The sequence below is a fragment of the Balaenoptera acutorostrata genome, chromosome 15 (genome assembly GCF_949987535.1).
Source record: "Balaenoptera acutorostrata chromosome 15, mBalAcu1.1, whole genome shotgun sequence".
Classification (NCBI taxonomy): Eukaryota; Metazoa; Chordata; class Mammalia; order Artiodactyla; family Balaenopteridae; genus Balaenoptera; species Balaenoptera acutorostrata.
In genome coordinates, this window is record NC_080078.1 from 38,665,335 (window position 1) to 38,690,899 (window position 25,565).

The following is a 25,565-nucleotide window of genomic DNA, read 5'->3' on the forward strand; positions in this document are numbered from 1 at the left end:
TTATAGCCATACTAAAAAAAGTAAAAAGAAACAGGTGAAGTTTATTTATTTATTTATTTGGCTGCTTTGGGTCTTAGTTGCAGCATGCAGGCTTCTCTCTAGTTGAGGCGCGTGGGCTCCAGAGCGCGCGGGCTCAGTAGTTGCATTGCATGGGCCCCAGAGTGCATGAGCTTAGTTGCCCCGCGGTGTGTGGGATCTTAGTTTCCCAACCAGGGATTGAACCCACGCCCCCTGCATTGGAAGGCAGGTTCTTAACCACTGGACCACCAGGGAAGTCCTGAAGTTAATTTTATTTATTTTTTATTTTTTAAAATAAATTTATTTGTTTATTTATTTATTAATTTATTTTTGACTGAGTTAGGTCTTTGCTGCTGCACGCGGGCTTTCTCTAGTTGGGGCGAGCAGGGGCTACTCTTTGTTGCAGTTCACGGGCTTCTCATTGCGGTGGCTTCTCTTGTTGCAGAGCATGGGCTCTAGGCGTGCAGGCTTCAGTACTTGTGGCATGCGGGCTCAGTAGCTGTGGTGCATGGGCTTAGTTGCTCCGCGGCATGTGGGATCTTCCCAGACCAGGGCTCGAACCCGTGTCCCCTGCATTGGCAGGCGGATTCTTAACCACTGCGCCACCAGGGAAGTCCCCAACCCATTTTAAAAGTGAGGAAACAGGGACTTCCCTCGTGGTTCTGTGATTAAGAATCCACCTGCCAATTCAGGGGACGCGGGTTCGAGCCCTGGTCCAGGAAGATCCCACATGCCGTGGAGCAACTAAGCCCGTGCGTGCCACAACTACTGAGCTCACGTGCTGCAACTACTGAAGCCTGCGTGCCTAGAGCCCCGTGCTCCGCAACAAGAGAAGCCACCACAATGAGAAGCCTGCGCACCACAACGAAGAGTAGCCTCCGCTCGCCAACTAGAGAAAGCCCCGCGTGCGGCAACGAAGACCCAATGCAGCCAAAAATAAATTAATTAATTAATTTTTTTAAAAGTTGGAAAAGATAACTTTTTTTTAAAAAGTGAGGAAACAAACTAGAGAGGTCTGACGGAACCGCGAGGGGCCTGGTTTCAGCTCTGCATCGAGGAGGTGGCTGGAGGGCACTGCTCCATGGGGAGGGGCCTGAAGTCAGTCCCTGGGGCCTCTTAGCAGTGCTCCCATCTCTGCAGAGCTGTCTGCCCCAGCAATCCCAGGCCTTCAGCTCAAAGACTTGGCCAGCCACCACCTGCCCGCCCCCCAACCCCCCCCCCACCCCCGCCCCTGGTCCGTGAGTCAAGGTCAGGGGATGCATCCTAGGTCTGGAAACACCCCTGGGTGGCCACGGGAAGGTCCTGGAATCACGGACTTCTGCTTCCCCTGGCACTTCCCCAGGACGCGTCCATCTTCATGGAGAGCTGCCCTTCTCAAAGCGTCCTCTTTCCCAGGCTCCTCTGGCCTATTTTGGAGCCCTTGCTCTGTCTCACTCCACTGAGGTGGGAGAGATGACATCTTTTGGGGGGAAGACTTAATTTGATTAGGAAGTGTTTCTTGAGGTCCCTAGCACTAAAAGACCACGCAGGGTATTTCCCACCCTCCCCTCCCCCGCTTTCAGGTGCTTAAAACACCATGGGGGACCCAGGATATTTCACTTCTACAGCAGCATTTCTGCCAAGGTTCACAGACCCTAAAACGGTGGGAATTCGGCAGAAGCATCATGGCTGTGGGCGGCCAGCCGCATCTCATCTGAGAGTCTCCACGAGGGCGGGGCGGCCTGGGAAAGGGCTTGGGGAGGAGCTTCGTGGGAGCTCAGGTCGCTAGGAATTTGGGAAGGGCTGGCTTGTCCAGCCGAGGAGTCTGGGCTCTGTCAAGGGCAGCCCATCCAGGTTTTGAGCAGGGGAGTGTGAGCACGCATCTCACGTGATCCACCATCCCCGCTGAGTGAGTGGCATGAGCCACATCCACCTTGAACCCCATCAATCCCACCTTTGACCTGCGTCTGCTGTGTTCCTGAGTGGGGGGAGGACAGAAGGATCCAGAGGGGCTTCCCCAGCACCACCCCTCCGTCCCCGGGACTGTTCTTACTTCCCCATCGCTGTGTGCAGCTCTCCTCCTGCCTGGACGGTTTCACGCAAACCACACTCACCCACTTCGTTCAGTCAAACCAGCCCGGGACCAGCCCTGAGGCTCCTTGGGGCCGGTGCCAGCTTCACTCTGCAGCCTCTAGGCCCTCCTCCACAGACAGGGCCATCACGTGCTTGTCAACATCCCTCGAAAGGGCAAAGCCAGGTCACACTAAGGAGAAAACACCTTTTCTGAAAGAACGTTGTTCCTAGTATTTTCAAAAAATTGTTGCACAGTGATGGTGGGGAAAACTTAACAATCCTGTTGGGCTTCCTTCCTCTCATTTTGGTTTCAATTTTGGTTTTATTTTGAAAGATGTGAGGGAAGAGCCTATAAAGAACTTCTAAAATCTTTTTATTTTGAAAAGTTTCAGGTTTAAAGAAAAAAGTTACAAGAGGACTACATTGCACGTCATTTATATTTACCCCATATTCATCACCTGCTAGCATCCTACCACATTTTCTTTCTCCCTCTATCGGTAGCTACGTATTGTGATTACCATTAGCTTGTGAATCATCTGAGACTACGTTGCAGACATCACATCACAACCCCTGAATATCTCAGTGTATGTCTCCCGAGAAAAAGGACTTTTCTGATATGACCGCCAGACAAAGATCACCCTTGGGGGACTGGGCGCAGCTGTAACACAGCTACCTAATGTACAGTGCAGGTCCAATCTTTGCCAATTGTCCCCAAAATGCCAGGCCCACGAGCAGCCTTCAGTTGCCCGTCTCTTTAATCTTCCATCCAAGGCAGACACTCGGCCTTTCTTGGTCTTTCATGACGCTGACACTACGGGACGAGCTGGCTAGCTGTTTAGCAGGTGCCCCTCAATTTGGATTCATCTTCATTTTCTCCCTGGGATGGGATCAGTGGAGCGTTTTCCGCAGGAAGGCCACAGGGCTATGTTGTGTCCTCAGCACAACCGTTTGCTTCGTGGTGATCGGTCCTGACAGGCGGGTTCACCAGGCGGCGGGACTACAACTCCCAGAAGGCCGCGCGCGCCCCGAGGCCGCCGCCGGGTCACGCGGGTGCCGTCTGGGCCACGTGACGGCCGTCCGGGTCACGTGGCCGCGGCGCGGGTCACGAGAACAAACACGGCCACGGCGCTGCCTGACCGGTCCTCTGCGGCGGGACATGGCCAACGTCTCCAAAAAGGTGTCGTGGTCCGGACGCGACGTGGACGACGACGAGGCGGCGCCGCTGCTGCGGAGGACGGCGCGGCCCGGGGCGCCGGCCGGGGAGGCCACGCCGCTGCTGAACGGGGCCGGGCCCGCGGCCGTCCGCGCGGTGAGCCCAGGGAGAGGCGGGCCGGGTCGGGTCCGCGCCGCGGTCGCCGGTGCCGGGAGCCGGGCCCGCGAGGACGCGGCGAATCCGTGCTCGGGCAGTCCTAGTGGCAGAGGCGGGAACGCGCCCCGGGTCCCGCTTGGTAAACGGCAGGGTGAGCTCGGAACCTGGGCCCCGGGGTTCTGGAGTCCTGGGAGGCGCTCGGCCCGGTGACTCGCGGGGTCGAGGAGCCGGCCCATTATCCTCGGTGTTAAGGAGCGTGGGAGAGCCCAGTTGCACGCTGCTGTCGAGTCCCGGCAGCATGAAGCTAATTTATCTCCTCACAGTTTATTCCTTAGTGGAGTTAAAGGGAAGGCAGATGGTCTTCTGCTGAGGTAACCTTTTCCTCTTCTTTTTTTTTGGAACACTGTATACATGAGCAATTATTTTTACTGCGTCGCTTTTGAACCCCAAGAGATTTTAAGAGCGTAGGTTGCAGAGTTTGCTTTTGCAGTGGGAATATCTGGGGGACTTCACCTGGCTCCCTTCTTTACAGGGAGCGGGACAGGCCTTCAGGGCGACCTTAAGGAATGACAAGTATGTGCATTCAGTTTCCTTTAGCACTTCATTAAAATTGAAGCACAGTGGTTGAAATGTGCTTTGCAGGTCAGCACAGAAGTTTGTGTCCTTAAGTGAATTTCCGTGTGTGTTAATTTTGAGTTAATGAACTTCTTTTGTTGATTGCTTGGCCTTACTCTGTTTGGTGATTGTTTTTTCGTTTTTCTCTTCCTATCCTAGATCTGTCCATTAAACACTTGTGTGGTGTTTAATGAGGAAGGACTCAAGCATCAGGCTGTTTCTCTAGAACTTATCTAGGTTTCCCCAGCTCCCAGAAATGCATCAGACAATGAAGGTCAAAGTCTGTTCCTTGAGTGGGATCTTCTGTTGAAGTGCTTTCTGGGTTTGCATGAGAAGTGACATGAAAGGGGTGAATTTGCAGTGGTAGGGATATGGATGTTTTGTTGATTTCTTCTCAGAACATTTGTTTCTTTTTTACTCTTTAAAAGAAGGTAATCTGAAGTTTACAAACCAGAAGTATGAAACTGGCTTGGCTTTAAGGGTGACAGGTAGAGAGATTGGAAGCTTCGAGTTTGAATTGGGGTTTATTTCGGGACTGAATGTGCTCAAGAGTTTCCCACTTTTCTTTATGCATAGACACAGGAGTTGGCTTTTTTTGAAATAACCTGTCGATCTCTTCCCTTAAAACTCATTCCCTTAAAAGAACCTTTGCGAGCTTTTTTGTTTGTTCGTTTGCATTTAATAAGTGACTAGCTGCTCTTAAACAATTTAAAACATAATTTATTGTGTGCCTGTCGTGTGCCCGGCTGCATGCAGTTTGCCTGGGACACAGAGGTGCATGATGCAGTTTCCTTCCTCCTGGCTCCAGGCTCCTGGAAAACCAGGCCCAGTGCTCTGTGAGGAAGGCGTGAGGGGACCCCAAGGGCAGGAGAGGTCACACTGGGTCCAGTCTTGGAAGAGTGCATGATCCTCAGGCGGGTGAACAGAGGGGAAAGATAAAGAGAGTGAGCATTTGGGAAGTAAGTCGGAGTGGGGAGTGGAGGCTGGGGAAGGAACCGGGGTCGACCTGCAGGGGAGAGCTGCGGGCTTCGAATTTAGCTTTATCTTGTGGAGGAATCCTTCAGAAGCTGGAGAGTCCAGCCTTGAAGGATCCTTAGACGGCCTTGCGTGGATGGGGTGGGGGGTGCGGCACTGGAGGCATTGGTGCTAGGAACTCTGCTCTGGACCAGCAGAGGCAAGTGCTGAAGCCTCCTGTGCCTCAGGCTCCTCACCAGCAGGAAAGCTAATATGCTTCCAGCCCCGAGCACCACCTGTCACAAGGTGGTAAACGCTAGTTACTCTCAGAGGTATTAAAAACGGCAGCTTGGAAGTGATCATCTCTGAGTTGCTGTTCCTGGGGCGACTTCCCTGCAGCTGACTGAACTCCTCGAGGCCGGCTTTCTTGCGGGAGGGTCGGCTCTGGACCAGAGGGCTGAGTTCGCTGCAGCAGACGGCGGCTTGTAAGCTGCTCTCAGACCAGGGTTGTTTGAATTAAAATGACAACCCAGGCCAACAACTGCTCTATGAGAATGTTCTGGTGAGTTGGACAGGAGAGCTTGTCTTGCCACCTCCTGGTCCTTCGTGGTTTGTTGCAGGGCGTCCAGAGTTGGAGGCTGGTGTTCTTGCACCCGGCATGGGAACCTGACAGGCACCATGAGGTGGCTGCTCTGGGCAGCCCCGGGCAGGGTGGGCTGGGGGCCGGCCTGAGCTCAGCCTCCATCTGGCTGGAACCAGGCCATTCAGGGTTGCTCTGCCCTCTCTCCGGCCCTCGGCCTGTCGTGCCTGAGTGTGGGGTGAGGGTAGGTCAGCCAGCAAGTCATGGTCATGTGGGCAGCAGGAAGCAGAGTGTTTTGAAAACTTACAGAGGGAAATCTGAGCCAGAAACAGAGGCTCCGGGTGTGGGGGTGGGTATTTGCAGTGTTTGTAAATGCGGGTCCTTTCCGGGGACCTCAGCTTCGGGAAGCTCCGCCTGAGGCAGCCTGAGGGGTAGGACCCTCAGGTTAGTGTTTAGAATCAGTTTTGGGGATCTTACTCGTCTGGGAACTGGGGCATTCTGCCCTGGTGACCTGGAGCCACGGGCTATGGTTAGAGTATGGGGCGCCGGGAGGGGGTCATGTACAGGCAAGCTGCAGGGGCAGGTCATCACCATCCCCACCGGCCCCTTGAGCTCTGCTCAACGTAAGGGAGCACCCCGTCTTTCTCGTAGCTGGCTCCCAGCCCCAGGGCAGCCCCTCCAGGAAGTCCCTCTGCCTCAGCGCCCTGTGCTATCCTCCTCCTCCTCCTCCTCCCCCCTCCTCCCCCCCTCCTCTCCCCCTCCTCCTCCGCTTTGCAGAGTGCAGGCCCGGCCCCTCAGCTGACCCTCCCCAGAGGGCTCCTTCAGGCCTTTAGTGGTACCTGCCCAGGTCTAGTGTGAGGGGCTCAGAGTCTGGGGGGGGCAGGAAAGGATGTGGGCACCACCGGACAGTGCAGAGAGCTGAGGACCAGGGTGGGCCCAGCCTAGTCAGAGGGTCCTGGGAGGCCTCCCAGGCAGAGGCTGCAGCGCTCAGAAAGCCAGGTGCAGCGGCGGGGTTGTTCCCATCCAGCCCCCTCTTCACATCATTCATCAGGTCTCAGCCTAATGCGCCTCCCCAACCCCGAATCGGGCAGGCCTCTCCCTCAGGCTCTGTCATCGCCCTCAAAGCCTTTCTCACGGTTTACACTGACTTTTGTTTATGGCAGCTTGGTTTTTCTGACTGTAAGCCCCTGGCTACGGAGGCCCTGTGCCCTCAGTGCTGGGGGACATTGGGCTGGGAGGGGTGGTTAAAATGCAAAGTGGCAGAGTGAGCGGCAGGCGGCTTTTAAATTGTCTGTGAACTTTGTTTTAATGATGGTAAAAGCACATAACACAATTTACCATCCTAACCATGTCTAAGTGTATCGTCTGGCAGCATGAGGTCCATCCACAGTGTCGTGCCGCCGTCACCCCCGCACCTCCAGAACTTTCTCATCCTCCCAAACTGAACCTCTGTCCCAGTAAACACTGACTCCCCACTCCTCCCCCAGCCTTTGGCAAAGGCCATTCTGCTTTCTGTTTCTATGAATTTGATGTCTCATAGCAGTGGTATCATAGGGTATTTGTTTTTTTGTGACTGGCTTCTTTCAACGTCCTCCAGGTTCATCCATGCTGTAGCATGTGACAGGATTTCCCTGTTTTTAAGGCTGAATAATATTCCATTGTGTGGATGGACCACCGTAGGTTTATACATTCATCTGTCGATGGGCATTTGGGCTGCTTCCACCCCTTGGCTACTGTAAAAATGCTGCTATGCACGTGGGTGTACAAACACCTCTTTGAGACCCTGCTTTTCAGTTCATTTGGTTAGATACCCAGAGGTGGAATTGCTGCATCATAAGGTAATGCTATTTTTAATTTTTTGAGGAACCGCCATACTGTTTGCCACAGCAGCTGCTCCATATTAACACTCCCAGCAACTGTGCACAAGGGTTCCTGTTTCTGCACATCTTCACCAGTGCTTGTTATTCTGTTTTTTTACCCTGGTCATCCTCACAGCTGTGAGGTGGTATCTCATTGTGGTTTTGATCTTCATGTCCCAAGTCTTTGGCCTGTTTTTTTAATCCGCTTGTTTGTTGTTGTTGGGTTGTAGGGGTTCTTTACGTATTCTGGATATTAACCCTTCTCGGTTACATGATCTGTAATTTTCTCCCATTCTGTATGGCTAGTTCCTTTTCACTCTGTTCATTGTTTCCTTTGATACACAGAAGTTCTTCACTTTGATGTAGTACCATTTGCATATAAATTTTTAAATTTTTTAAGTAATTGTAGACTTACGGGAAGTTGAAAAGACAGTACAGAGAGGGCCTGTGTGCCTTCCTCCAGTTTCCCAAGGTGGTTCCGTCTTACCTCACGGTAGTACCGTGCCGAACCCGGCATTGATTGTTGGCACAATGTGTGTGAGTAGCACCCTGCCATTGTCACACATGTGGATGTGTGTGAGCACGTCCATCAGTGCCTTTGTCCTGCCTCTTACAGTCACCCCCTCCCCCCCAAATCTGTCCTCCCTCCAGGTCTGATCTTTCGAGCACATCAGGTCTCTGGAACCACATGGTCTGAAATCTTTCAGTTCTTTCGAAAGCATGGAGATTTCATCCAGGCTGTTGTGTGTATCAGTAGGTTGAGGAACTACTAGTAATTAACTTGCATTTAAGAAAAGAGAAAGGAACAGAGACAACAGATGAATCACTGAACTTCCAGTAAATGGCTTTTTTCATCACAAAAGATATTTCCTAAGAGATGCCCATAAAGTTCAGAAAAGAGGTGAAGAAACCAGGAAGGTGCTGGAGGTGGGAGAGGGTGTGCCTGGGAGCTGTAGTGGGGGCGCCATATCTGCATGAGCTCATTTCTGGGAGCTCATTTCCGGGTCCAGAGTGGAGCTGTCCAGTGCAGATGTGTGCTCACCTGGCGTCCTCCCGGCCGGGTGCTGAGGACCCATTGTCACCTGAGCGAGTGAGTCCGTGCCACGTGGACCGTTCTGCCCCCCTCTCCCCCAGCCGTGTGCGTGGTCGCAGCCTGAGCCTCGCGGACTGTTTAGGTGGCAGAGGCGCTGCTCTGCAGGGGCTGACTTGGTGCGGCGGGAGTGATCACAGGGTGCAGTCCATCAGTGAAGAGTGAGATACAAACGGCCAGACCACCTGGTCTGTGGCCTCCGTCTGTTGGGTGGGATGGCAGATGGGTCTTCTGCTTTCACAGTCCGACTTTCAGTTCTGCATGTCTTTGCACACCGTCTTCTCCGTGGAGACGTCCCTGTTCCGTGTTGCTGTGGACGGGCTGGCAACCGGCACACCTTTCCTGATGACTCGTGTATGCACGGGGAGCAGAGGCTGCAGCTCCAGGCCCCTTCCTGGGTTGAGTTCACTCTGGAACTGGGGTCCTTCTGGGCCAGCAGGCCAGGCACTCCTGCCCGTGCTTGGAGCTGGGGGCCCGCCCTGCCTTTCTCATCAGATTCAGCAGTTTGAGTGCATTGTCGATTGTTTTTAAGAAAGAAAACAGCTATGTTTCTCTCCTCACCCACCCGTTGTACCGACGTTTGCCGTATATACATAGAGAAAAGTGGAGTCACACAGTGGAGCAGGATGATGGTCTAGTGAACGCACCTGACAAGTTACCACCTGTCATGGGGTGTGCAGTGCCCCCCGGAATGTCTCCACCCCTAACCTGGAACCCGTTTCTGAGACCTTTGCAGCTGTGGTCAAGTTATGATGTGGTCAGGCTGGTGTCCTTGTGGGAGAGGAGAGACGCGCGTGCATGTATACACGCACACACGAGGCCGGTGGCAACGGAGCAGAGGTTGGAGTGATGTGATCACAAGCCAGGGAATGAACACTAAGGATTGCCGGCATCCATCAGAGGCTGGAAAATCCTCCCCACGACCCTGAGAGGGGGCCCTCCCTGTTGACACCTCAAGTTTGGACTTGTGGCTCCAGAGCTTGGAGAGAACACGTTTCTTGTTTTCCAGATGCCTAGGCTGTGTGATTGGGCACAGCAGCCCCAGGAGGCTCAACATCCCCCAGTGGAGTCACCAGTGTCCCCAAAGCCTCCTCGTCCCCCCTACCCCTCAGTAACCACCAGTAGCAGTAGGACTAGTGCTGCTGAATTAAATTTTCTGTGCTGGAGTCACTGTGTGCTCAGGGCTCTGGCATGGCGGGCTCCGCGGTCCTTGTTCCTGCACTGCTTCGTGGTTTCCGCCAGAGGAGAGGCAGGGCAGGGCGCCCAGCTGCATTTCAGAGGAGCACCGGGTCGTGTTTTCATGCCGTATGTTCCACACAGTGTTTGTGTCCTGCAGCGTGACTTGTTTCTCTGAAATGCATCTGTGAGAAGCCTGTGTTTTGTTCCCTAGTCCTGGCCTCCACCATGCCTGGCAGTGGGCGTGAGGGCAGTCACGTGCCAGGGTGTCCGTCCTCTGTGGTTGACCTGCCCCTGCGCCCAGGAGTGCAGCCCTGCTTCAGAAAGGTCCTGCCCTGGAAAGGGGCACGTATCTGGGGGGCCTGCCTGGAGGCCTGTGACGGGTCCCCACCTGGTAGCCACTCAATGTCATGATGGGGTTGAACAGAGAAAGATGGGGCTTGGAGGTGGGGGGATAGAAAGGCTCCTGGAGGAGGGGCCCTCAGTCGCCAGGGTTTTCCAGGCCAGGGAAAGAGGGTGGTCAGGGGGACACTGTAGAACAGGGGAGGGTGGGGCTTCCCATCTGGAGGTTGGGCTCCTCAGTGACAGGCTGTGGGTCATGGGGATGGGCCTGGGGTCCAGCGCTGGCCCTGCTGGAGTCTCCCACACGGCAGGTGTGGCTCTGTGCTCCACAGGCAGGGCCAGGCGATGGGGTAGTGCACAGTGCAGCTCGGCCCCATAGCTAAGCGGCCTGTGATTTCTCTTCTGCTTCTAGTCGCCCCATTCAGCATTTTTCCGGATCGGACAGATGAGCAACGTGGAACTGGACGATGAGCTTCTGGACCCTGTGAGTGGTCGTCCTTTCCCATGTTTGGAGCTCCTGCTCATGCCAGGCCCCTTCCTGGGAAAGTCAGGCCTGCTCTTGTGGAGCCACAGCCTAGCAGAGGGCAGACAGAAAACCTGAACAAGAGGATGGCAGACAGTGGTGGTCCTGTGCAGAGCATGGGGACAGAGTGATGTGCAGACAGTGGGGTCCGCAGAGCCTGGGCGACCAGGGAAGGCTGCTCTGCGGGGCCCTGTCCCCTGAGGCTGCCCGATGAGCAGAGGTTGGGGAGTACATGTCAGGCCAGGACCGTTGAGCTAGCTGCTGTGTGCGGGCTGGGGGGCAGGTGCCATGGGCAGGTGTGGGGCCTGCAGGAGGGCATCTCGGGGTGGTGGGCCCTTGGACATGGGTGATGTCCACTTCTCCTTCTCCTGTGCTGGGATCGAACTGTCCAGCAGCTGCCAGGGGAGCATTTCCCGAAACCCCCTCCCCCAGACTTGCACTTGACTTCCTCCTTGGAGGTGGCTCATGGTTCCGACTTGCATTTCGCTGAGGCTGCTGGTATCGTGTGTCCTTCGTGTTTTCTGGAGGAACTCTCTTCAGACCCCGTGCATGTTTCTTAATCAGGTTGTGTTTTTATAATGGAGCTGTAAGAGGTCTTCATATACTTTAAACACAAGTTGCTCATCAGTTACAGGATTTGCAAAAACTTCTGCTTGGTCCATAGGTGGTCTCCTCACTTTCTGCCAGTGTCCTTGGAAGCACAAAAGGTTTTAATTTTGATGAAGTCCATTTGATCTGTTTTCTGTTGCTTGTGCTTTGGGTGTCATGTCTAAGAAACCATCACCTAATCCAAGGTTACAAAGATTTGCTCATCTTTTCTTATAAGAGTTCCATAGTTTAGATCTTTGATCTGTTTTTCACTAATTTTGTACATGGTATAAGATAAGGGTCCAGATTCATTCTTTTGCACATGGATGCTCAGTTTTCCCAGCACCATTTCTTGAGAAAACTACTCTTTCCCTGTTGAATTGTCTCGGCACCGTTGTCGAAGGTCAGTTTTTGTGGGGGTTTTTTTTGTTTTTTTAAAATTTATTTATTTATTTTTGGCTGCATTGGGTCTGCATTATGGATTTGTTTCTGGACTCTCAGTCTGTCCTTGCGCCCCGGCCACACTCTGCTAATGACTAGCTTTGTAGTAAGTTTCAAAAGTAGGAAGTTTGAATCATCCCATATCGTTTTTCTTTCTCAAGGAGGTTTTGGCCTTTCGAGATCCCTTGCGTATCTCCATGTGGGGTTTAGGCTCAGCTTGTCAGTTTCTTCAGAAACATCAGCTGGAATTTAGAGGTGGCGTTGACTCTTAACATCAAATGTCCCGAGCCACAGTATAGCTTTCCATTTATTAACGTCTTCAGTTTTTTTCAACAGTGTGTTGCAATTCTTGGCGTACAAGTCTTACACTTCTTTTGTTAAACGTATTTTAGGAGTAAGTTTATTTTCTGTATCTTACTTTTTATGCTATTGTAAATAGAGTTGTTTCCTCAATTTCATTTTGGATCGTTCATTGCAAGTGCATAGAAATACGTTTGATTTTGTATACTGATCTTATATTCTTCAATCTTACTAAATGTGTTATTAATACTAATTGTTTTTAGTGTACTTTCGGGGATTTTCTACACATAAGACCATGTCATCTGCAAAGAAGAGTTTCACTTCCTTTTTAATCTGGATGCCTTTAACTTTTCTCTCTTGCCTAATTGCCTTGCTGGTAGAACCTCCAGGACAGTGCTGAGTAGAAATTCCAGAGCAGGCATCCTTGTCTTGTTCCTGATCTCAGAGGAAGAGCTTCAGTCTTTCACCACTGAGCATGTTACCTGTGGGTTTTTTATAGGTGTCTTGATCAGGTTGAGGAAGTTCCCTTCATTCCTGGTTTATTGAGTGTTTTTATCATGAAGGGTTGAGTTTTGTCAGATGCTTTTTGTGACTATTGAGGTGTTCATTTCATGTGGACTTGGTCCTTTATTCTATTGGAACAGTATCAAACTGTTTTTACTTTCATACTGACTCACCCTCTGATTGTCCAGACACCACCTGAGTGTCCTGCAGGTCAGTTTGTTCTGACCCTAACTGCCCGGCATCCGTGCAGACCCACAGGCTGAGGGCTCAGTCCCACGAGACCCCCCGACCTCAGATGCCGGTGACAAGTCCAGGCTGTCACCTGTGCTTCTGACTGACCAGCTGTAAGTCGGGGTTCCCACGCCCCCTCCTTGGGTTCCATAACTTGCCAGGATGGCTTGCAGAACTCAGGGGAACACTTTGCTTATGTTACTGGTTTATCATAAAGGACATGACTTGAGAACAGCCAGGTGGGAGAGATGCCCTAGGAAGGTGTGGGAAGGGGTGCAGAGCCCCCATGCCCTCCCTAGGAGCCACCTTCCCAGCACCTCCACATTCACCAGCTGGAATCTCCCTGAACCCCTCCATTTGGGGTTTGTGTGGAGGCTGTATTACACAGGCAGGACTGATTAAATCCCTGGCTGTTAGAGGTGAGCTGCTTGCGTCTACAGCCCGCTAATCCCGTGATGGTCTTCCAGCCCCAGCCCAGACACACTCGTCACCCAGAGATGCCAAGGGGGTGGGTCAGAGGCCGGTGCCAGAACCTGGACGTGGACCACAGACATCTTTCACTAATTGCTTTTTGGGGGTCAACCCACCTTGTGTTCCTAGGATAAACCCGCCTGGCCGCGGTGTTGTGGGACCTGGCCTGCTGGTGTCCTGTGGAGGGTCTGTGTCTGCTAATTCCTGCCTTGTGCTTGTCTAGCTTTGGGCTAAGGAGAGTCCCTGCCCTGTGGGACGAGTGAGCATGGCCCCTTCCTCATTCTGGTTCATTCTTACATATGCTGGGTTGTCAAGTTCTGCCTCTTCCTCCTGCAGGACACGGATCCCCTTCACCCCTTCCCCAGGGAGATCCCGCACAACGAGAAGCTTCTGTCCCTGAAGTATGAGGTGGGCCCCCCTGCTCCCTGCCCTCCCTCACGGTGGCCGACCTGAGCCCACGGGCTGGGGTCAGTCACCAGTGTGTCTGCTGCCCGGTCCGCAGAGCTTGGACTATGACAACAGCGAGAACCAGCTGTTCCTGGAGGAGGAGCGGCGCATCAATCACACAGTGAGTCTGGCGGGCACCTGGGCCTCATGGCCACGGTGTCCCCACCACCTCCCTCCCCTCTCGGCTCCAGCTGGTGTCCCGGAGTGAGCGCTGGCTGCTGCCCGGTGCGGAGACCCGTGCGGGTGTCACATCATTACCACTGAGGAGGCTGTTCTTAGGGGTGTCGGCTGTGGCGGCTGGAGCGTCAGCATCCGGTTATGACCGGGTTGGGGAATGCCATCCCACCAGTGCTCCACGGCCTCTGAGGTGTCGGTGGGGCTGCTCTTCCTGGGACTCAGTGTCCTGAGGGCAGCCCTGTGCGTGGTGGCAGTCACCAGAGCAGGCCACGACGGGACGTCCCGCCTCCGCACCCTCCTGTGACAGCGCCCCCCCTCCTGCCCGCTGCCGCAGGCCTTCCGGACCGTGGAGATCAAGCGCTGGGTCATCTGTGCCATGATCGGGATCCTCACAGGCCTCGTGGCCTGCTTCATTGACATCGTGGTGGAGAAGCTGGCCGGCCTCAAGTACAGGGTCGTCAAGGACAGTATCCTTTGTCTGTGGTTGCCCAGAGCCAGCGGGTCCACAGGAGGAGCCCCCACCCGTGTTATGCCATCGGCCGGGGGACGTGACTGGGTGGGGGCTGCATGTCTGGGGGTCAGGCTGTGTGGTGACCCTGAGACGCCTAGTAAGTGCTCCAGGCCCCAGAGTCCAGAGTGCAGCCCACTGGGGAGTGGCGCCTGGGTGACACCACCCCGCGTGGTCCTTGACGAGCCCAGACATTGACAAGTTCACAGCGCGGGGTGGGCTGTCCTTCTCTCTCCTGCTGTGGGCCTCGCTCAATGTGGCCTTTGTGCTCCTGGGCTCTGTGATCGTCGCCTTCATAGAGGTAGGTGGGCCCCTCCACCGCTCCCCCCCCCCGCCCCCCGCAGCGTCTGCCAGTGAGACTCATTGGCTAGACTGCAGTGGAGTCCTTGCTAGGCATCAGGCGGTTCAACCAAAACGAAGCCCACCTGGGCCTTCCAACCCTGGCCCTGACGGCCATGCCCATCCACCCGCACAGCCTCTCACCCACTTCACGCAGCAGGGAGCAGAGGCAGCGCCCAGCCCAGGGGTCCGGGTGGAGGGACCCACCCGAGGGGTCAGACGATCCTGGGGCACCCTTCCTTCCTGTGCCCCTTTGCTTTTCCCTCGGGGCATTGGAAGGAAGAAGGGGCAGCATCCAGGAGCTTCTGTTTGGGGTGCAGTGCAGTGTCCCCCAGAGGGTGCAACAGTGCTGGCCCCTCAGCGGGTGTGTGACGTGGGCCTCCATCATCCTGGGCACCTCCGCCTGCCTCGGGGACACTGAGCCCTCCCATGCCCGAGGCGTTTCCTTCCCTCGGTGGTTGCTCTGCGTATCAGTGGGGAGAGGTGATAAGCCCCTTCCCTGGGTGGCCTGGGCACTGCGTGGCATGTCTTCCTGGGCCTGGTGGCGGCGGCGGTGGCAGTGGCGGCTCACTCGGCCTGTGGACTCAGTGCTGGCGCCCCTCCTTCCAGCCGGTCGCTGCTGGCAGCGGGATCCCCCAGATCAAGTGCTTCCTCAACGGGGTGAAGATCCCCCACGTGGTCCGGCTCAAGGTGAGATGCGAGGCGGCCCCCCCGGGAGCTCAGGGCTCAGCCCAAGGGGCTTCCTTGCTGGGTGAGAAGCGTGTCATTTGTCCACCTCCGCCTCCAAAACTCGCCCAGACCCATGCTCTTTGCTGCTGACAAGCCTTCGTGTGGGTGTGCTGGCAGGTTTTATGTGAACTTTCTTTGTAAAATGGTAGAACTGTTGTACATTCTGAATGACGCAAAAATACTTGAAGGTACATCTGTCAAGATTGCAACCACGTAGGCATATTTTAAGTTCCATACGGTGGTTAGTATTTCAGAATGAGAGTAGCTGTGTTGAGTGGTGAGTTTTTTCCTTTTTTCAGAATTTTCCTTAATCTCATTGTGCGTGATCTTCTGGGTAACACACTGATTCCGAGGGGGTTGGGAGGTCAGGTTTCCTCCTGTGATCATTTCAGGGTGTGCAGCTGGCGTGCCTTGGTCTGGGGTTTGCTGGTGGCATCTCTCCTGCTCTATCTGGGGAGGAGGTACTCCGGGGAGCGGACAGGAGGGGGCAGTGCCTGTGCTCCGTGCCCTGCAGCAGGAGGGCAGGGCCCGAGGTGGGTGCGGGTGCAGGAGCCTGGAGCCCGGAGCCTGGAGCCCGAGGACGGAGCGACAGCTGCTGTTTGCGTGTCTTGTGTGTGTACATGACCACCTGGGACAGAAGGGCTGAAGAGATGGGCATCAGGAGAGCATCAGCTGCCAGCTCCCCCTCCTCCAGGACGCGCGCCGTGGGTGCTGGCCCCCTCTTTGGTGCTCATGCCTGCCAAGGGCTCACGTGATTAGGTCCCTTCCTGTGTGCAGTTTGTCGCTCAGGTTCTTGGACCACGTGTGGCCTTTAATCAGACTTGGTGCAATTTCTTTTGTGTTCCAGACCCTGGTGATCAAAGTGTCCGGCGTGATCCTGTCCGTGGTTGGGGGACTGGCTGTGGGGAAGGTAACGGAGTGCAGCTGCCCCTGTCTGAGTCACTCTGCACCCGCGGGGCCTGGGGCTGGTGTTTCCCCCCGGAGCCGCGCCCATCTGAATGCAGCCGTCTGTGCCTTCCAGGAGGGACCAATGATCCACTCGGGCTCCGTGATTGCTGCTGGGGTCTCCCAGGGGAGGTCCACGTCACTGAAGCGGGATTTCAAGGTGGGTCTTCCCTGCGCCCACGTCCATGCCCCCAGGGCTGGGCCCCTGCCTCCCCTGCAGCCTCCTTCCCTTTGCCTCTGAGGGTCCCTAGCATCCTGTCCGTGGGGGCATCCTGTTGCCTTGGTGCTCTGGGTGAGTGTGCATTTCTGTGAGGAAATGACCTGTAGCTGTAAGCTCACAGGAATGCGTGGCCTAGAGAGGTCGGGAAGGTCATGTGTGTGGGCTGCCGGTGCTCAGTTCTGGTCCTTCTTGCACAGACCTCGGCGTTTAAATATTGCTGTGAATGGGTTATTTTCTCTGGATGGTGGGCAGGCAAGCTGCCCGTGACCCCATTCTTCAGTCAGGCGGGTTGTGAGCCTCATGGCTGATGAGTGGCTTGTCCAGAGGCCTCCCCCCGTTCCTCCCTCCCCTCACCCCTCACTTTTGGGCCCACCTCCCCCCTTTCTGAGAGAAGTGCCTTTGGAGGCACTGGCTGAGATCCTCTTTCTATCTGTCTTGGTTCAGATCTTCGAGTACTTCCGCAGAGACACAGAGAAGCGGGACTTTGTCTCAGCAGGAGCTGCGGCTGGAGTGTCTGCTGCGTTTGGGGCCCCTGTGGGTGAGGAGGGCGGCCCTGCCTGGTCTGAGAGCTTGGTGACAGCCCATGTGGGGGGAGCCAGGCTCTCCCTGCTGTGAGAGGGGTGGTTTGGGGGTTTATGGACTCAGTGCCTGGTGAGGGTGTGGGGTGGGCTTCTCAAGAGGCCCCGATGGCTGCTTCTGTCGTGGGCTTGGTGTCCTGGGGTCTGGGGGCATGGGTGGCAGTGGGTGAGGGGCTGTCTGTGGCTGGGCAGGCACTTCAGGGCTGGGCCACTGGCTGTTCCAGGTGGGGTCCTGTTCAGCTTGGAGGAGGGTGCATCCTTCTGGAATCAGTTCCTGACGTGGAGAATCGTAAGTGCCTGTGACGGCCACCTTCCCAAGGTCGGGCAGCCCTGGCACTGGGCCTCCGTGGCTGGGTGGACGCGTGGCTCTCGGCCCACACTGTGGGGTCTGCACCTGAGCTTCCCATCCAGCTGGTGGGTCCCTGAGCCGTCAGCCTGGTTCTCCTCCGTCCTCATCGGGACCCCAGGCCCCGCACACCTCCTTCCCCCGGCCGAGCCAGTGGGACTCCAGGCCACCTTCCCTCAGCCTTCGGAGGGTCTAGGCGCCACCCAGGTGACAGGAGGGGAGACAGCCCTTTTGCTGCAGCCCCTCCCCACCCTCCGGCCCTGGGCTCAGCCTCTGTACACACTGCCGCAACTCATCACCACGGCTCTGACGGCACTCGTCTCTTTCCGCCTGCAGTTCTTTGCTTCCATGATTTCCACCTTCACCCTGAATTTCGTCTTAAGCATTTACCACGGAAACGTGTGGGATCTGTCCAGCCCCGGTCTCATCAATTTTGGAAGATTTGACACTGAGGTAACCCACTGCGTCGCCCCCTTTTTTCTCTGGTTCTTTCTATGAGCATGGCCCAGGTTGTTTACTCAAGGTTCAGCCTGAGAGCTGGGCTTCTGGAAAGGTCTAGCTGTTAGCGGTGGGATAGGGCCCTTGTTTGTGAGCACCGGGTGCTGGAGGTGCTCCAGGAGGGTGCATGTGACCCGGCCGCGCAGGTTGGGGCGCCCGTCAGCCAACGGGCACTTTAGGGGTGGCTCAGGTGCCTGCAGACTGTCAGGCAGCATCACTAGACTGGTGGCCAGCGCTCCTGCAGCAGTTTCTGGAGGCCGAGAGGCGCAGGCAGCGTTTCTGGGGCGGCCTGCGCTGCGCGCTGCCATCACTGAGCCCAGGGAGCCGCTCGGGGGCTGGTCCTCACCCGTGGACGCGTCAGAGGTCCTGGGTGGCTAGGTCACCAGCATCCTCTCCCTTGCTCGTGGCCCCTCACTTACCCTTTGGCAAAAGCTCAGGCCGCCCCCCGGAGCCGCCGTGTGAGGAGGCAGGCGGTCTGCCCGAGCACCCGGCATTTCTCTCTGGGGGCCTCCTCACCCTGCGGGGAAGCGCCAGGGTTCCCGTGCACAGGCGCGTCCTGTGAAACGTCCGGTCCCGAGTCTGAGCAGGAGCTGGTGGCAGTTTTCCTCACAGAAGGTCTGCTCTTACTCCCTCTGCACAGACGATGGTGTACACGATCCACGAGATCCCCATCTTCATCGCCATGGGCGTGGTGGGTAAGGGCCGTCCCCACGTGGGACAGCGCCAACCAGTGGGGACAGGGCCTGCGGGGCTCCAGGCCTGATCCGGCTTGGAGGGCCAGAGAAGCACATGGTCTCCACCCCTGCTGGCTGTCCCAGGACCGCCCGGGGCAGCGGGGAGGGATCCCGACCCTGGGAGGACCGGAGCCTCACTCTGGCTGATGACAGCCCCTTGGGAAGCAGACGGACCTGGGCAACACTCCTTACTCTGAAAGCCCGTGGGACGTGAGCCCTCCACCCAGCGGCCGTTTGCTGCCTGGGCAGCCTGCTCCTCTTCCCAAGTCCTGGACACGCAGCTCCTTCCTTGTCCCAGGTGGCATTCTCGGAGCTGTGTTCAACGCCTTGAATTACTGGTTGACGATGTTTCGAATCAGGTGAGAAACCTGTTCAGGGACTGAGTTGAGAGGTGTGGCCACGCGGGGCATCTGAAAACTGACCGGTCATGGGCTCTTGCCCATGGGGCCATGTGGAAGCCACGTGCCAAGCACACTTCTCCACGGTGGTTTGTACGTGAGGGGACAGACCCACTCGGCAGGGGGACGGGTGGGGCCTGGAGGGTGGCCCCTGGCAGGGAAGGCACAGCCCATGGATCCGGCGCGGCCCTGGGTTGATGCTCTTCTGGGCCTCTCACGTCAGCGTCAGTGCGGTTTGTACGGGGACATCCTGACCTGGGCACGTTTGGTCCAACACAGGTCCTCTGCTGTTAGGAGAGCCATCACGGGAGCTCTCTGGTTTTCTGAAGCCTTACGGGTGGATCTTGGCATTCTTCTTTCTTGTCTTTTTGCACCAACTTAAAATGCAGTTGGGGAGCATCCGGGAGGCAGCCTGAGAGTGTTCAGGAGCCAGGGCGGGTTGGTCATCAGATAAGCTCAGCATCCTGGACGGCTCTCCCGAGTCGCAGGCTCAAGTTGCCCTGGCTGCCACCCCAGCCATCCCACAGCTCGGTCCACCCTGGCTCTTTGCTCCAGGTACATCCACCGGCCCTGCCTTCAGGTGATCGAGGCCATGCTGGTGGCCGCCGTCACGGCCACGGTCGCCTTCGTGCTGATTTATTCGTCCCGGGATTGCCAGCCCCTGCAGGGGAGCTCCGTGTCCTATCCCCTCCAGGTAGGCGGCCGGGGCAGGGGCAGGGCGAGTCTTCCCAGACATGGGTGGGTGCCACGTCGGCCTGGGGTCTCACCCCGGTCCTTTCAGAGCAGCGGCCTGACAGGTTCTGCAAGGGGACTGCGGAGGTGGGGTTGTGGGCCTGCAGGCAGAAACTCACGTGCACACGCTTACCACGGCACAACTCCCCGCATCCCCTGTGCCCGTCAGTGACAAGCAGGTGAACACGGCGTGGTCCGTCCACACAGTGGGTTTCCTCAGTTGTAGGAAGGGTTGGAGCTCTGACACGTGCTCCCACACAGATGAACCTGGCAAACACTGCTGAGTGAAAGAAGCCAGACAGCAAGGGCCACACATCGTGTGGTTTCTGTTTATGGGAAACGTCCAGAGCTGAAAGCGGTTGCTGGTTGCCAGTGGGTGTGGAGTGTGTACTCACAGGCCTGTCACAGATGTGGGTCTGGGGCGCATGGCTGGCTCTGGTGGGGCTGTGGGGTTGACCCACACAGCTTTGCGTGGAGCCCCTGCCCTGGTCAAGGCCTACAGGGGCCCACAGTCTGCCCAGTGAACTGTGGGAGCGTGCTCCAAACGTGAGCCTTTGGATCCCCACGTGCCCCAGGGACAGACTCGCCATGCAGCCCCTGCCTGGCCGGATGGCTTCTGAAGCCCTCACTGGGCCAGGGTCTGGCTCTTGGGTCCTGCCTCCCCTCCAAGACAGCAGCCTGACCCCACCTGTTGTGTGCTTGGTGCCTGATGCTGTCCAGGCCTGGACACTGTGTCCCACTGGCCTATTCTCTTTCCTGACTTTGCAGCTCTTCTGTGCCGATGGCGAGTATAATTCGATGGCTGCAGCCTTCTTCAACACCCCAGAGAAGAGCGTGGTCAGCCTTTTCCACGACCCCCCAGGTATGTGCCCATGCTCTGCACTCTGTGCTGTCAGCCACAGGTCCCCATGTGGGCCTGTCCCCTCTGGCCTGGTCTGCAGCCGGCCCACAGACACTGGGTCCAGGCCTGGCTGATGGCTTCTGGCTGAGCCCCCACTGCCTCCCTGCAGGGCTGGGTGCACTGGAGCGCGGGGGCTGGCAACCTGGGGTTGGCTGGTGGCCAGTGCTTGGGAGGGGCCCAGCCAGGCTCCCCACACGTCTCCTTCCCTCCCTGGAGGCCGTCCTGTCATTCATTAAGACAGTCTCACCTCCCAGGATGAGTTTTTCTTGGCGCTGCTCGCAGAGGTCACTCTCAGTCAGAAAACAGCCTGGTGACTCGTATACCAGTGAGGCGCCTCGCCCAGCTTCACGTTCTTAATAACAAACAGGCTCAGACTGGGCACAGACCTGCTTCCACTTCCCCTGTTTTCGGTTCCACGGGGTGGGGTCGGGGAGGAGGGGCACACCCCCGAGATCCAGAGTGGCTGCTGCGATGCGCTTGCCCGTCTGTCTGTGGCTCTAGTTGTTTCCTGTCATGCCAGTTTTGGGAACTCCCTGGTTGTCACATCTGCATATGCGTGTGTTTGTGTGTGTGTGTGTGTGCACGTGCTGCGGGAGTTCACGCAATTTAACAGAAAGGCTTTTAAACGTGGGTGAGGCCGAGCCCCCAAAGATGCTGAGCGGGCCATACAGGCGTCTCCAAGCCCCCTGGGGGTGCTGGCTCTGGGGTTTGTGTGACGTCTTCCCATTTCTGGAGTCATCTGGTGCAGGGTGGTGGCCGTGGCGGCCATGGCCTCCCTCCACCCTCCCCTGACCCCTGGTGGTCTCAGTGCCACCCGTTTCCATGCAGACCTCAGCAGCCACCTTCCCTTGGCCCAGGTCACCGTCCTGCTGGCAGCTCTGGGCCCCGGTGGCCCCAGCTCCCCTCTGCCCTGCCCGCTGGGCTGCCGTGCTCACACTCTGAGTGCTGGGCCCCCAAGACCCGGCACCCTGGCCTCTGAGAAGGGGGTGACTCTGGGGGTCTGGGTGTGACCAGGAGGCTGTGACGGGCTGCTGGGCAGGCAGCTCCGCCCGGGGTTGAGTCCATGTGGCAGGCCCTGGCCAGCGCCCTGTCCGCAGGCTCCTACAACCCCATGACGCTCGGCCTCTTCACCCTGGTCTACTTCTTCTTGGCCTGCTGGACCTACGGGCTCACGGTGTCGGCCGGTGTCTTCATCCCATCCCTGCTCATCGGAGCTGCCTGGGGCCGGCTCTTTGGCATCTCCCTGTCCTACCTCACCGGGGCTGCGGTGAGTGGGGGATCTTAGGGGCCAGCTGGGCTGGGAGGAAGGGGCGGTGTTCCCGGTGCCCACTAGGGCCACTGTGGGCCAGAGCAGGGGTTGTGCATACGTGTGGCCTTCAGGGAGGGTGCAGGTGTTGGGAGAGAGCGTGGTGTGGAAGGACGGGGCAGGTGCAGGAGTTGGGGCCTGGGCGTGCGGTGTCCAGGCCTTGGCCCCGGAGCTGCCTCCTGGCTTCCTCCTCCCACCTGCCTCCGTGGGCTCCTTGGTCTTTATTCTGTGAGTCTTCTAATTGCATCTTAGTTGTTCAAGTAAGACTTTAAAAAACTGTAAGAGACGCACAGCAAGCCTCCCCTCACTGGGTCCAGGTCATGTGTCCCAGGTTTCCTTACAGACACGGTTTTTAGTTTAGTTTGGTTTTTTTTTAATTGATACATGACTCATGTACCATAAACCAGTGGTCCCCAACCTTTTTTGGCACCAGGGACCGGTTTCGTGGAAGACAGTGCTCCTATGGATGGGGGTGGGGGGATGGTTCAGGCAGTAATGCGAGCGATGGGGGGCAGCAGATGAAGCTTCACTCGCTTGCCCACCGCCCACCTCCTGCTGTGCGGTCCAGTCCACGGCCCGGAGGTTGGGGACCCCTGCCATAAACTCCCTCCTTCTGTAAGTGAACGGTTGGGTGGCTCTTTAGCCTGTTCGCAGAGCTGTGTAACCGTGATCGTTGCTTAGTTCCAGGATGTTCTCATCACCCCAAAAAGAAACCTGTCCCCATTAAGCAGTCACGTCTGTGTCCCCCTTCCCCAGCCCCTGGTGGCCATTGTCAGCTTTCTGCCTCCATGAATGTGCCTCTTCTGATTGTTGTAGATTCATGAAATCACACTTCATGGCCTTCTGTGTCTGTCCTCGTCATTGAGCACCATGTTTTCAGGGCTCATCCATGTTGTAGCACGAGTCTGATTTTCACTCCTTTTTAGGCTCCCTGGTGTGATGCAGGCATTGTGCACGGACTCTGGTCACTGCACACACGCGGGGTGCCCCCCCCCGCCCCGGCCGTAGTGTGCACCCTCCTGTCTTAGGCTGCCGAGTTCTGCAGGTGGCAGAGTTCATTCAGTGCATCCTTGAGCGGGCACAGCTAGGGTATTTACAAACTCAGGTGATGCTGCCGCAGACCATTTTTTGTGTAAATTGTAGGATTTCCTCCTGGGCCCAGTGCTGTCAGTGCATCTTGGTGGGTTTGGCTGCCACTTCCCCCCAGCATCCCCTCTGTCTTCCCTGCAGGTCTGGGCAGACCCCGGCAAGTACGCCCTGATGGGAGCAGCTGCCCAGCTGGGTGAGTGCTGGCTGCGGCATGGGCATCCGGAGGTCAGGAGGGCCACTCCCCCAGTGTGTGGCTGGGCAGGGTCACTGTCCCCATCTGGTGCTATCTGGGGGGGCCGGTACACAGGGTTGCATGGACAGAGCGGGAGCTGCACAGGGAACACGGTAGGGGAACACGGGAGGGTCCGGCGGCGCAGCCTGCAGAGGCTCGTGCCCCCCCAACCCTCCCTTCCCCTCCCCGCCTCCTGGCAGGTGGGATTGTGAGGATGACGCTGAGCCTGACAGTCATCATGATGGAGGCCACTAGCAACGTGACCTATGGCTTCCCCATCATGCTGGTGCTGATGACCGCCAAGATTGTGGGGGATGTCTTCATCGAGGTGCGGCCTGTGGGAGAGGCCGCCTGCCTTGCTTGCCCTCGCTCTGCGGCCCCTCCCCATGCCCCTGGCCTCGGAGCCTGAGGCTGGGAGAAAGACTGGCGGTCTGCGGCCGCCGCGAGGGAGGGGGCCCTGTGGAGGCTGCCCCACAAGCAGCCTCTTGCATGGCCATGCCCGTCCTCTCCCCAGGGCCTGTACGACATGCACATCCAGCTGCAGAGTGTGCCCTTCCTGCACTGGGAAGCCCCAGTCACTTCACACTCGCTCACTGCCAGGTACCCCTCCCCGGGGCAGGCCCGCAGGCTGGGGGGCGGGTGCTGGACACCCCGGGAGGCTTGGTGGGGGCAGCCTGGAGCAGGACGTGGGTGCAGGGCTGGTTCCCCCGGGGCAGTACCTGGGGGTCTGGGCTCCCGGCCCACCTCGTCTCCAGGTTTCCTGAGTCCGGCCACTTCCTGCATGTTGAGCTGTTCGGGAAGCTCCCTTGGCCCCGTGGGGGATCACAGCGTGGCTCTTCCACAGGGAGGTGATGAGCACACCAGTCACCTGTCTGCGGAGGAGGGAGAAGGTGGGCATCATTGTGGATGTGCTGAGCAGCACGGCGTCCAATCATAATGGCTTCCCCGTGGTGGAGGATGCCGATGGCACGCAGGTACCACCCAGCTGCAGGAAGCCGGGCTCGTCATCTGTGCCAGCGAGTGGGGCATGTTGGGGGGCTTGGTTCCCGTGAACGTGGACGCCCTGCTCTGGGGTTTCTGGTAGAGTTCTGCTGGTTACACGGCTGTGAAGACAGGTCCGTGTGAGCGCTGTCCCTGCGGCTTGGGTAGTTACTGATGTGCCTGTGTGTCCTGTGGTCACACCCCAAGCTGCACCCCCAGCTGAGGAGTCGCAGCTGTGCCTGTCAGGAGGTCCTGATGGTGCAGCGACGTCTGGGCCACGGTCTGCTTTTCACCCCCACAAATGCTATGGTCTCTTGGCACTTCGTGATTGGGGTCCTGCCTCCCTCTCCTGGGCGTTTGGGGATCCGTGAGCCTGTGCAGGTGAAATGCCTGCAGCAGGGCCAGTGCCCATATGCAGCCAGCATCGCTGGGGTCCCTGGCTGGAGCTCCCAGGCATCCTGGTGCTGTTGCCTGGCCCCTCTGGCCCAGCCGGCAGGGCGGGCCCTAGGTCCCAAGTCCCAGGTCCCGCGCAGACAAGGGTGTTTTGTTTCTTGTGCAGCCTGCCCGGCTCCAGGGCTTAATCCTGCGCTGCCAGCTCATCGTCCTGCTCAAGCACAAGGTAGGCTGTCGGGGGTGGTGGGAGAAGGGGGTGGCAGGAGATGCCGGGCAGGGCCCTGGGCTCTGAGGTGCTGCCACCCACTGCCTGCCCCCCGCCCCCGCAGGTGTTCATAGAACGCTCTTGTATGGGCCTGCTACGGCGCCGGCTGCGGCTGAAGGACTTCCGCGATGCCTACCCGCGCTTCCCCCCCATACAGTCCATCCATGTGTCCCAGGACGAGCGGGAGTGCACCATGGACCTCTCCGAGTTCATGAACCCCTCCCCCTACACGGTGCCCCAGGTGCCGCAGGGGCGGTGGGGGGCAGGGGCCTGACCTCCACTTCCAGAGCCTCATGCAGCCACCACCCCTGGCGGCGTTCTGGCTTCACTGGCCATTGCGGACAGGGGTGGGGGGCGAGCTCTGTAGGAGGGTGGGGGTGGCTACAGAGCAGGATGTGCTGGCTGAGGCGGGGGTGTGGCAGGGGGGCGGCAGGTCCTTCCCCGCTCCTGTCCCGGGATGGGGCAGGGGCCGGCGGGCGAGCTGAGGCTGCGTCTACATTGCAGGAGGCGTCCCTCCCGCGGGTGTTCAAGCTGTTTCGGGCCCTGGGCCTCAGGCACCTGGTAGTGGTGGACAACTGCAATCAGGTGATGGGGGGAGCCCACTGCCTGCTGCCTACCAGCCTGCCTGCCCACCCGCAGGGCTCCCGCAGACTATGCTGTCCTCCGCACGCAGGACAGGGGCATCCACAGAGGC

At 57.5% G+C, this 25,565-nt stretch overlaps 1 protein-coding gene across 5 annotated transcripts in view; it reads left to right on the forward strand.

The window, feature by feature from the left end:
* The window catches only part of CLCN7 (chloride voltage-gated channel 7), a 29,160-nt gene that overhangs the window by 2,352 nt on the left and 1,243 nt on the right, over nt 1-25,565 (forward strand). The window contains exons 1-24 of one of the 5 annotated variants that reach the window (XM_057529510.1): nt 3,166-3,379; nt 10,408-10,479; nt 13,390-13,461; nt 13,556-13,621; nt 14,012-14,144; nt 14,377-14,486; nt 15,134-15,214; nt 16,101-16,163; nt 16,275-16,358; nt 16,863-16,956; nt 17,221-17,285; nt 17,679-17,795; nt 18,481-18,535; nt 18,873-18,933; nt 19,528-19,666; nt 20,473-20,566; nt 21,703-21,872; nt 23,142-23,193; nt 23,433-23,560; nt 23,747-23,832; nt 24,077-24,206; nt 24,773-24,832; nt 24,936-25,112; nt 25,376-25,456. In XM_057529510.1, coding sequence (XP_057385493.1) covers nt 3,227-3,379; nt 10,408-10,479; nt 13,390-13,461; nt 13,556-13,621; nt 14,012-14,144; nt 14,377-14,486; nt 15,134-15,214; nt 16,101-16,163; nt 16,275-16,358; nt 16,863-16,956; nt 17,221-17,285; nt 17,679-17,795; nt 18,481-18,535; nt 18,873-18,933; nt 19,528-19,666; nt 20,473-20,566; nt 21,703-21,872; nt 23,142-23,193; nt 23,433-23,560; nt 23,747-23,832; nt 24,077-24,206; nt 24,773-24,832; nt 24,936-25,112; nt 25,376-25,456 — 2,343 coding nt within the window. In that variant the 5' untranslated portion in view covers nt 3,166-3,226. Of the gene's footprint in view, nt 1-3,165; nt 3,380-10,407; nt 10,480-13,389; nt 13,462-13,555; nt 13,622-14,011; nt 14,145-14,376; nt 14,487-15,133; nt 15,215-16,100; nt 16,164-16,274; nt 16,359-16,862; nt 16,957-17,220; nt 17,286-17,678; nt 17,796-18,480; nt 18,536-18,742; nt 18,934-19,527; nt 19,667-20,472; nt 20,567-21,702; nt 21,873-23,141; nt 23,194-23,432; nt 23,561-23,746; nt 23,833-24,076; nt 24,207-24,772; nt 24,833-24,935; nt 25,113-25,375; nt 25,457-25,565 lie in introns of those variants that run through there. The other 4 variants (XM_057529508.1, XM_057529511.1, XM_057529512.1 and 1 more) reach the window with 4 other exon arrangements.